The following is an 11,677-nucleotide window of genomic DNA, read 5'->3' on the forward strand; positions in this document are numbered from 1 at the left end:
GTTTGCATGTTCTCCCCGTGCCTCGGGGGTTTCCTCCGGTACTCCGGTTTCCTCCCCCGGTCCAAAGACATGCATGGTAGGTTGATTGGCATCTCTGGGAAAATTATCCATAGTGTGTGTGTGTGTGTGTGAGTGAATGAGAGTGTGTGTGTGCCCTGTGATGGGTTGGCACTCCGTCCAGGGTGTATCCTGCCTCGATGCCCGATGCCACCTGAGATAGGTACAGGCTCCCCGTGACCCGAGAAGTTCGGATAAGCGGTAGAAAATGAGTGAGTGAGTGTTTTGTGGTGGAAGGAAGAAAAAAAAACAGTCCCGAAGACTGTCATGTGGTGGAAAACCTCCTGTCAGCTACTGGAGACTCCGTTTTTGAATGCTCTAGTAAATAAACTTCCTCAAAACTAAAAAGACAGCAGTGGACCGAACGCTAGCTGACGGCACATTTTTGGGTGTAATTATGTGTATTTTCACATGTCCATGCTGATGTTTTATGTCCGGTCCACTCAAGAGAAAAACAAAACAAAACAGGATGTTGGAAAATGATCAAAAATGTCATCAACATCCTGTGTTCATTAGCTAGGAATTTCTCAGAAGTGTGTTTGTGCTTACAGTCACGCATCTGTGTGTGAGTGTGTGTGTGTGTGTGTGTGAGTGTGTGTTACACACAATCTATTGCAGGGGTGTGTGTTATTTCTTGTTTATTAAAATTCATCACCAAGTGTGTGTGTGTGTGTGTAACAGGGATTTAAACACATACCCTTCTAGACCATAAATACGCCTGATGTGTCTAAGTGCGGATAACATGTGAGAGTTGCCAGGAAGGTAAAACCTGTGCCAAACCATTTACGCGGATCAGACGATCCTCTGTTCGTCCATGAAGAGGGAGCAGCCGAAAGAACATCATGCGTCTATTTATCTGTAGTAAGATATAACAAAAGCATCACTGACAAACAGAAATCCAACAAAAGAGTGTGTACATGGGATACAGCCGTATTGTGGACTACTAAAGGAGCTGGAGCGCGGTCTGACCAGATATTCGACATTCTGGTAGTATGATAAAAGAAGCTTAATGAGGTCACATGATCGGAGTCTGTCTGTATTTCTGTTGGGTTTATATACTGTAAATAAATATATATTTAGTTTTATATACATATATGTATAATGTGTTACTATTAATTAATGCGTTTTGATCCAAACTGCGCACACACACACACACACACACACACACACACACACACACACACACACACACAGTTCAGAGCTGAGCAGAAGATGAAAGGAATGCACAGATCTATCAGTGAAATGTTCTCACACACACAGAGTGAGAGTGAGAGAGATACAGAGAGAGAGAAAGAGAGAGAGTGAGAGAGATACAGAGAGAGAGAAAGAGAGATACAGACAGAGAGGGAAAGACAGAGAGAGCAAGAGTGAGAGAGATACAGAGAGAGAGAGAGAGAGAGAGAGAGAGAGAGAGCAACCCCAATCAGGAAACACAACAGGAAGAGGTTTGGCTCTGTGTGTAAACTAAAGCTCTAATCGTCCTGAGGAAGTTCAGTACACAGTGAAACATGGACTGTAGCGGAGGTGCTGAAAAGAAGACTTACATGACCATGATTACCTTGGAGATGAAGCCATCATCCAGAGCATCTCAAACTCCAGGGTGGGGGTCGAGGAGCAAGGAGAACGGGGCAGCTCTGAAAGACAAAGAAAAGACAGATGTGGGCTTGTGTAAAGGTCAGTGTGAGATGATTTAGACTACAAACTGTATACCATTTATACCGTAAATTAACTTATTATATGTATATATACAGTATAGAGAGAGAGAGAGAGAGAGAGAGAGAGAGAGAGAGAGAGAGAGAGAGAGGTGATTATACTGAGAAATGTCTTCTACATCTAATACTGGAATATTCAGAGCATCATATAACGACTGGGAGCGTTACATTTATAAACTTAACACTATAAGTACTATAAGAGAGAGAGAGTGTGTGTGTGTGTGTGTGTGAGAGAGAGAGAGAGAGAGAGAGAGAGAGAGAGTGTGTGTTTGTGAGCGAGAGAGAGAGTGTGTGTGTGAGAGAGAGAGAGAGAGAGAGAGAGTGTGTGTGTGTGTGAAGAGTCAAGAAGAGTTTATTGACATTACAACCACATAGAGCTGTTACAGTACACAGAGATGAGACGACGTTTCTCCAGGATCATAGTGCTACATAACACAAAGACAGGGCTAAGGACATGTTAGTAGTCTTAGCCACATAAAGTGCAACTGTGCAACCTGGTGTACACAGTGCAGGACAAGACAAACAAGACAAGACAGTGCAGGACAAGACAAATAAGACAGGACAGTGCAGGACAAGACAAATAAGACAGGACAGTGCAGGACAAGACAAACAAGACAGTGCAGGACATGTGCAATACACAAAAGACAATAAACAGAAACAGAAACAGAGACAGCGGCGACCGACCGGTGTGTATACTGTATGTGAATACTGAATGTTCAAACAATATTTTGTGCAGTAACATTAGAATGAGTGTGTGGGGGGGGGGAGTGAGTGAGAGAGTGTGTGTGTGTGTGTTTGTGTGTGTGTGTGTGTGTGTGTGTGTGTGTGTGTGTGTGTGTGTGTGTGTGTGTGTGTGAGAGAGAGAGTGTGAGAGAGTGTGTGTGTGAGAGAGAGAGAGGGAGTGAGAGAGTGTGTGTGTGTGTGTGTGAGAGAGAGAGAGAGAGAGAGAGAGAGAGAGAGAGAGAGAGAGTGTGTGTGAGAGAGAGAGAGAGAGAGAGAGAGAGAATGTGAGAGAGAAAGTGAGAGAATGTGTGAGAGAGAGAGAGTGAGAGAGAGTGTGTATGTGTGTGTGAGTGAGAGAGAGAGAGAGAGGATGTGTGTGAATGGCGAGTGTGTGTGTGATGATGATGATGATGAGAGAGAGAGAGAGAGCGGAGAGAGAGGGAGAGAGAGAGAGAGAGCGAGAGTGTGTGGGTTTGTGCACTGTGTACTCATGTGTTGAGAGTAGAGAGAGAAAGACTGAGAGAATGTGTTGTGTGTGTGTGAGAGGAGAGAGTGAGAGAGAGTTGTGTGTGTGTGTCTGTGTGTATGATGAGAGAGAGTGAAGAGAGTGTGTGTAGTTGCGTGTGTGAGAGACGAGAGAGACGAGAAGAGGAGAGAGTTGAGAGAGAGAGAGAGAGTGAAACAATCAGTCGCGTGTTGTCGACTGTTGTGCTGTGTGAGAGAGAGAGAGAGTGATGACGAGAGAGAGAGAGTTGTGGTGTGTGTGTGTGTGTGGGTGTGTGTGGTGTGTGTGGGTGGTGTGAGAGAGAGAGAGAGAGAGAGAGAGAGAGAGAGAGAGAGAGAGAGAGTGTGTGTGTGTGTGTGTGTGTGTGTGTGTGTGTGTGTGTGTGTGTGTGTGTGTGTGTGTGTGTGTGTGTGACATCTCATGAATGTTTTACACCTTTATAAATATAAATGATATGTTCATTAATAATTTGCTAAAAGAGGGAAAAACATTTCAGGGACAATTTATATTTCATTTGGGAAAATCATACAGTAATAAACACAAACTAATACAGTGCTAAATAAATACATGTACTTATGACTCATACTACAAGACACCGCGTAACGTAAGCATAGCGGACGCTGTCTCTGGACGCTGTCTCTGGACTGTCTCCCTGCACTCGGGACGCTGTCTCTGGACTGTCTCCCTGCACTCTGGACGCTGTCTCTGGACTGTCTCCCTACACTCTGGACGCTGTCTCTGGACTGTCTCCCTACACTCTGGACGCTATCTCTGGACTGTCTCCCTGCACTCAGGACGCTGTCTCTTGACTGTCTCCCTGCACTCAGGACGCTGTCTCTGGACTGTCTCCCTACACTCTGGACGCTATCTCTGGACTGTCTCCCTGCACTCAGGACGCTGTCTCTTGACTGTCTCCCTGCACTCTGTACGCTGTCTCTTGACTGTCTCCCTGCACTCTGGACGCTGTCTCTTGACTGTCTCCCTGCACTCAGGACGCTGTCTCTTGACTGTCTCCCTGCACTCTGGACGCTGTCTCTTGACTGTCTCCCTGAACAGTGCCCTGACTGCCTGGGAGCTGATTGAGACACAACCCAAGACTTTGAGCTAATTGCTCCTCCCTGGAGGTCACATGACCTCTCCCACCTGTCCATATGTACCTGAATTGTCATTTGAACTTGTTTGTTTGTCCGTGTTTTAGCCATCAACCCCAAGAGAAGAGCTGGTGGTGAAATAAGTGAGTAGTTTTGTTTTTTATTATTTATCTATGCTTTGTTTCATTGTTTGCCAAGTTTCCATATTTCTAACAATAACTGGCTGGTTTCTATGCAGTGTTAGTTAGGTGTTAAGGCCTAAGTGGGTTTGTCTAACTGGGAGGTTTCACAGTGTTGAAGATCTAACTGGAGACCTGGCTGTAGGTCAGAGGAAACCATCTGTAGGACTGAGGAAACCATCTGTAGGACTGAGGAAATTATCTGTAGGACTGAGGAAACCATCTGTAGCTCTGAGGAAACCATCTGTAGATCAGAGGAAACCATCTGTAGGACTGAGGAAACCATCTGTAGGACTGAGGAAACCATCTGTAGGACTGAGGAAACCATCTGTAGATCAGAGGAAACCATCTGTAGGACTGAGGAAACCATCTGTAGGACTGAGGAAACCATCTGTAGCTCTGAGGAAACCATCTGTAGGTCTGAGGAAACCATCTGTAGGTCTGAGGAAACCATCTGTAGGTCTGAGGAAACCATCTGTAAGTCAGAGGAAACCATCTGTAAGTCAGAGGAAACCATCTGTAGGTCAGCAAGTCTGATTTTGCAATTGTCATAGATGATTGTGTAGATGTTTGAGGCTGTGGTGTGAGCTTGCAGGAAGAAGTCTCACGTTCACACTTACGGCTGTTAATGTTTCCGTCACGTCTTTTTCTAATCGCTCGGCTGCTGTAAGTATCAGAGCTTCTTACTCTTAGTTATCATGCGGCTTGTTATCGGTTTCATTGTTGAACCTGCTAACTCAGGGGTGTCAAACTCACAGTGGGCCAAAATATAAAGCTGAGATAAAGTCTCGGGCCAAACTGAATATTTATTGAAAAATGAACTGCAACTGATCTGTAATGTTCAACCTTTTTCACATGGAAACAAACTTTAGTTCTGCTTAAACACAGGATTTGGATAAACAACCAAAGCTTGATATTATAAACTCTATTGTATATCTCTCTCTCTTTCTATCTCTCTCTCTCCTGCTCTTTCTCTTTCTATCTATCTTTCTCTATCTATCTTTCTCTATCTATCTCTCTCTCTCTCTCTTGCTCTTTCTCTATTTCTATCTCTCTTTCTCTTTCTATCTCTCTATTTCTATCTCTCTCACTCTCTATCTCTTTCTCTCTTTCTTTCTCTTTCTATCTCTCTCACTCTCACTCTCTCTCACTCTCTATCTCTTTCTCTTTCTCTCTTTCTTTCTCTTTCTATCTCTCTCTTTCTATCTCTCTCTTGCTCTTTCTCTATTTCTATCTCTTTCTCTCTCTCTCTCTCTCTCTCTCTCTCTCTCTCTCTCTCTCTCTCTCTCTCTCTCTCTCTCTCTCTCTCTCATTTTAAATAACAAAAGTAGATCTACACACCCCCAGAACAGCAAAAAACAGCACTTTGAGATTATTGGGATTTTGTGCTTTCTACCCAAATCCTTGTTCCAAAGTCAGTCCAGATTGCCGTGAGGACAACAACCCGGGAAACTCAGCTGACCCAAATGTTAGCATGTTCGGGCCAACTGATAAATAAAAATGAGAGACCATTTTTTTCAGAAATGACCAGTTGTGAGATGTTAAAATCGATTGTGTTTTAGAATGACCAGACACAGGGTTGGTCCAAATGGACCATAGGAACCACCTGGATACTTTGTGTACTCGTACGCCTTCGAGGAATCGTGAGTGACCATTTATCTTGGTGGTTGATTCCAGTACTGTTGCCAGACATTGTTTCCTTTCTTCACGTACCCTTTGGTGCTATCTCTGGGTAGACAGATCACAAGCTAACCCTTTCTCCAAAGCTTCAAGAAGTTGTTTTCATTTGTCAGGTTACAGCGCAGTGAAATTATATTCTTAGGAAGCTCAAGACAGTGCGCAGGGTCAGAAATAAATATATGTTTCTGGAACAGAGAAACCTTCTCAAGGACCTTGTTCAAGGGCCCAACAGTGACAGCTTGGCAGTGGCCTTCTGATCAGTAAACCAGAGAGTCATCACTGCCCAGTATCAGAATGGGAGGACTACAAAACTTGCACAGGATGTGCAGTCAAGATGAAGTATACCCTTGGACTACCCCTGGACTACCCCTGGATCTCGAATTGATTCACTGTTCCACCTGAAATATTTGGGGAGTTGTTCCGGGCATGTCCAACCGGGAGGAGGCCCCGGGGAAGACCTAGGACACGCTGGAGGGACTATGTCTCTCGGCTGGCCTGGGAACGCCTCGGTATTCCCCCGGAAGAGCTGGAGGAAGTGTCTGGGGAGAGGGAAGTCTGGGCATCCCTGCCTAGACTGCTGCCCCCACGACCTGGCCCCGGATAAGTGGTAGAAGATGCATGGATGGATGGATGGATGGATGGATGGAGGATAACCAGCTAGTGGTGAATTCTGGTGGAACTCCGTAGAAGCCGAGAAGGTTCCAAGGAATAATATTCATAAAGACCGAGGTGGTATTTATACCAAATCTTTACGTCTCCCAGTGCAATTGTTTGAAAGATCTGGCACACAAAAAAAGGTGACTCCCTCTCCACCTCTGGTCCTTTATGTAATAAGTATTTCCACTGCTAAGCACCTTAAAGAAGTTGTTACCCGTGAGAAACCTGTGGGTAACTGTGAAGAGCTGCTGAGGTGACCCTTTTTTTGTGGCCCTTCCTTGTCAAAACACACAACTATCATTTCTCTTTAGCTTAAAACTAAACTGTAGCTGAGGCAGGGTGTAGTCGAAATCCAATGATTTCCATATATCTGCTTCATCCTCCCTCTCCTGTCTCCATAGGCCCTGCGGTTGAGTTTGTGGACCCTGTGGAGAAGGTGCAGGTGCGTGTTGGGGAGACGGCACGGCTTCCCTGTTCCTTCCGCTGCTCGGGGCCTACGGCTTCCTGCTGGATCCACAACAGGAAAAAGGTCTGGATTCAAGCTATTTCTTGTCTTGTGTTAATGTTGCAGATCAAAATAAGAGAAGCATCGTTGAGTCTGTAGGTTGCAGGTGAATTCCTGCTGCATGTAAACTTGTGTGATCTGCGATTTCCTTACAGGTTGTGGTGGACGGAGATCGCAATCGCATAGAGAGCAACAACAGTAGTAGTGTCCTGACCATCTCTGAGGTTCTTCCTGTGGACGTGGGAAGCTACACAGTCTTTGTCCAGACTCGACGAGGCCTCGCTCAACATACAGTTGTTCTCAGCATTATTGGTATGTGAACTAATCCCACTCTCTCTCTCTACATTAGCAATGGTCAAACTTGATTTCTCTATATTTTTTCTCTCGTTACCTCAGATCGACCGGAACGCCCCGCCTCGTGTCCATACGTGTCCCAGCTGACTCCCAGTTCTTTAGTTCTGTCCTGGAGCGGACCGAGTTACGACGGCGGTTCACAAATCACAGATTACATAGTAGAGATGAAAAGTATTGGTGCAGCTAATTCCGGAGACTGGAGTGTCCTCAGTTCCCACTGTAAGGACACAACATACCGGGTCTGCTCAGGCCTTGACTCACATGGCGAGTACCGCTTTCGGGTACGGGCCTGCAACAAAATGGGCGTCAGCGACCCTGGTGAAGAGTCAGACTGCATCAAGATGGATACAGCAGGTATGCACTAGCTTTAGCTGTACCATAGGCATGTGACAACAATCTGTGTAGCTCATCAAGCTACAGAATATAAACGCTTTTAGCCTTGCATCCATACACAACCAAACAACAACCATAACCAGAAATGCTCGTTTCTCAGCGGAGCCACAGGACGAGCCACTCCCACAAGTCGATATCATTGTTGACACCGTGCACAAAGTCAAAGATTGCTACAACATCCATGAAAAATTAGGAGTGTAAGTATCTTCCCAACTCGTGTGATACACATTTACTGTAGCACCAGAGATCTATCTGAATCGATCTAGTCTGAATATTTTCTCCACAGAGGGAAGTTTGGCCAGGTGTTCCGGTTGAGCCATAAGGAGACGGGTCACGTGTGTGCCGGAAAGTTCTACCGTGCATTTGCATCCAAGGACAAAGAAGCAGCTAGAGAGGAGATCAAGTTGATGAAGGAGCTGTTCCATCCGAAGCTTGTGCAGTGCCTGGGAGCGTTCGACACCCGCTCAGAGATCATCTTGATCATGGAGTAGTGAGTGTTGCATCAAAGCAGCTACACTTTAGTCTCTTTCCTCTCCTTGATTGTACCCGTAACGAAGGTCTTTTTTTATTTTATTTTAAATAATCATCATACTTGTGTTCCAGCATTGCCGGTGGTGAGCTGTTCGAGCGTATCGTAGACGATAATTTCGAGCACACCGAGCCCACCAGCATGCAGTACATGCGGCAGATCCTGGAGGGTGTCCTTTATCTACACCGTAAAAACATCGTCCACCTCGACCTGAAACCCGAGAACATAGTGTGCCTCGACACCACCGGGACTCTCATAAAGATCATCGACTTCGGCCTGGCCAGAAAACTCGGTGAGTGGTCTGTTGTCGTTGTTAGATGCACGTTAAGCTGTTTACAACAGTCACAACAGTGATCTGCAAATGTTCCGAGTACAGGAAAGTCTTCAGGGCAGAGGACAAATTACACTTTCCAAGTTTCTTGTTAAAATGAGACGGAGAATGAAAACGACTGTTTATGAGAAACAAACTTGTCTCTCAGACGTTCTGCAACATTAAACCCGGCTATAAATTAAAATGCATGCCGTGACACTCATGAAGCATAAACGAATATGATCTAAAGAGAATATCACTCCAGATTGTAGAGTTAAAAATGTTTTAGATTAGATGTTAATTAACGTTTGTTTAATACCTTGATTATTGTGGTCTAACTGCTTAATGTTGTTTACCATTTATGGCTAAATTGGTAGTTAAAGGTGCGGTTCACGATGTTTGAAAGCCAATGTTAACATTTGAAATCACCAAAACAAACAAATGGGTGTCACCCCTGTATTTTTAGCTCCGCCCCACACATACATACGTAACCCAGGCAACTATTATAGCGGAACCTGTTGAGGCAGCTGGCCGAGGGGATATTTTCATCAATAAATGAACACATTGAGTGATACTATGGTGATACAGATGTGTTTTTGTAGTACTGTGTGTTGTAGCGTGAAAGGTTTAGCTCCGTTTCACGCGGACGACGTTCAGTTCGCTCCATCGCTCTAAAGCTGATCCTATATTAACACGGGTCCTGCGTCTTGCTTTATCGTAAGCCTTTTTTTCGCTTTTCGTTTTTATCCGCCATGTCATTGTTTCAATCGCTTTCAGCTGATGTCACAAATGCGCACTGAACACTCTCTCCGCCGCATATTGACTAGACACGCCCCTTTCTGATGATTGGCTACACGTTTGTTTTGTTTGTCGGCCCGACTCGGTTTTCTGAAGCATTTCTCAAACATCATGCACACCAACTTTAAGAGGTGCATGTGTGTGTGTGTGTGTGGTAGGGATATTGGGTTTAATTTACCTAAACATTTGAATCTAAATTTTGAATTTGAAATGTAATAAATTCTGGTTTTAAATGTTGGGATTTATTCGGTTCATGCAGTTCAACATGGAAATTAAACTGTTACTACTGATGATATTTATTTATTAATTGTAATTTATATTTTATGATGTTGCTTAATAATATAACATTTTAGTTTAATATTTGTTGAATATAAAATGGTTTAATAAAACCACTGATTTTAAACATATTTAATCATATTACGTTATTCCTCAGGAGCTGAAAATAATTTAAAAATATTGATATTGACCTATTTTTTTTTTATTTTTTTTTGGAATCTTTGACATTACTTACATGACTTTTTTTTAAATTATTATTTATTTATTTTCTTTAATGATAATTTTTTCTCGTTCCCACAGAACCAGGAAAGCCTCTTAAGGTGATGCACGGCACGCCCGAGTTTGTAGCTCCAGAGGTGGTGAGCTATGAGGCTGTGGATCTGGCGACTGACATGTGGAGCATCGGGGTGATCTGCTACATCCTGTATGTAGCAAGCAAAGCTCTGGGTTGTGTTTTGTTTGTTTGTTTTTTTGTGTGGCTTTTAGATGAATCTGTTTGTTTCACTTTCAGATTGAGCGGAGAGTCGCCGTTTCAGGGAAACACGGACGTGGAGACTCTCGCGCTCGTCACTGCAGCGACCTGGGAGTTCAACCCCGAGTTCGAAGACCTCACTGACGAGTCCAAGGACTTCATCTGCAATCTGCTAAAGAAGCAGAAAAGGTTTGCTGAACACTTATTCTGCACCTTATCATTATTAGCTACTCGTTCTCACATTTATGATTTAATTCTTTGTGTTTTCTGAAAATCAATAAAGTTAATTCTTTCTCTCTCACACACACACACACACACAGGGAGCGGATGTCATGTGAGCAGGCTTTGGCTCATCCGTGGATGGATTCGGCGACCGGGCGAGTCACAAAAACCCTCAACAAAGACAAGATGCGACGGTTCCTTGCCAGGCAAAGATGGCAGGTGTGTGTGTGTGTGTGTGTGTGTGTGTGTGTGTGTGTGTGTGTGTGTGTGTGTGTGTGTGTGTAAATCCGATCTCTTTGAAATCGGATCGCCTAGAAAGCTAATCGACGTCAGAAATTGACACCTGATACTTTTGACCTGTTGCACAACGCTGACATCTGATAATTCAACTGTAGAAAACCGGTAAAGCCGTGTTGGCGCTGAAGAGGATGGCGCACCTTTCGAACAGATCGGATGGCTCGGATGCTCCTTCTGGACACGTGAACGGTAACGAACGAACAACGCGCTCACGGGTTATTAAATATACAATTGTCCAAAATTGTTTGCTTTTGCAGACACCGGTTTGGGGAAGGAAGCGGACGAGGCCGTTAGGGCTCTGGAGCAGCAACTAAAGACCAAGCCAAATTTCCCACAAGCACTTCACGACCTTACAGAGCCCTGCGGTGCGACTGTACACATGGCCTGTATCGTAGAAGGTAACAAAAAAAAACACTCCTACAAACTGGTCAAAACCTAAAGGTAGACTGTGAGTTTGTCCAGGATTCGATTTCTTTCTTTTCTTGCAGGTTATCCCGACCCGGAAGTGGTGTGGCTGCTCGACGACGAGCTACTGGAGGAGACGGAGCGTGTGCAGATCGAGTACAAAGAGGACGGGCTGTGTACACTCACCCTCGTCCGGGTGCAACCCAGGGATTCTGGGACGTACAAGATCCGAGCCTCTAACCACCTGGGCCAGGCGCTGTGTTCAGCAAGGCTCACTGTGGCCAACTAGAGGTGCTAGTGGTGCTATCATGGTGGGGGGGGACCTGGGACAGGGCAAGGACATGTTTGTTCAGAGCAGCAACTTGAACGAGGACGATCTTGATCTCAGGAGGTCACAATTAAAGGATACTTGACCACAAAGGCACTTTGTCGCACGAATCACAGCCGTTTTCACAGCCGGGGAGGTTTTTTATTATTATTTTTCTTTAATTCTAATTTCAAATTTTTTTTTC

At 44.7% G+C, this 11,677-nt stretch overlaps 1 protein-coding gene across 3 annotated transcripts; it reads left to right on the top strand.

Moving 5' to 3' along the window:
* The first annotated feature begins 1,525 nt into the window (after window positions 1–1,525).
* Window positions 1,526–11,485, top strand: LOC113659049 (myosin light chain kinase, smooth muscle-like). Of its 3 annotated transcripts, XM_027171596.2 has the most exons (14): window positions 1,531–1,731; window positions 4,196–4,231; window positions 7,006–7,133; window positions 7,265–7,421; window positions 7,506–7,817; window positions 7,957–8,053; window positions 8,143–8,346; window positions 8,460–8,677; window positions 10,070–10,193; window positions 10,281–10,430; window positions 10,562–10,682; window positions 10,859–10,949; window positions 11,018–11,158; window positions 11,249–11,485. In XM_027171596.2, exons 1-14 carry the CDS (start codon window positions 1,566–1,568, stop codon window positions 11,452–11,454), a joined length of 2,151 nt encoding a protein of 716 aa, XP_027027397.2. In that variant the 5' UTR covers window positions 1,531–1,565; the 3' UTR covers window positions 11,455–11,485. The 3 variants fall into 3 exon arrangements, with proteins under 3 accessions (XP_047666816.1, XP_027027397.2, XP_027027398.2); XM_027171597.2 differs by lacking the exon at window positions 4,196–4,231; XM_047810860.1 differs by lacking the exons at window positions 10,859–10,949; window positions 11,018–11,158; window positions 11,249–11,485 and adding an exon at window positions 10,725–10,763 and having other exon boundaries at window positions 1,526–1,731.
* The last annotated feature ends 192 nt before the right edge of the window (window positions 11,486–11,677 follow it).

The sequence above is a fragment of the Tachysurus fulvidraco genome, chromosome 3 (genome assembly GCF_022655615.1).
Source record: "Tachysurus fulvidraco isolate hzauxx_2018 chromosome 3, HZAU_PFXX_2.0, whole genome shotgun sequence".
NCBI classification, from domain to species: domain Eukaryota; kingdom Metazoa; phylum Chordata; class Actinopteri; order Siluriformes; family Bagridae; genus Tachysurus; species Tachysurus fulvidraco.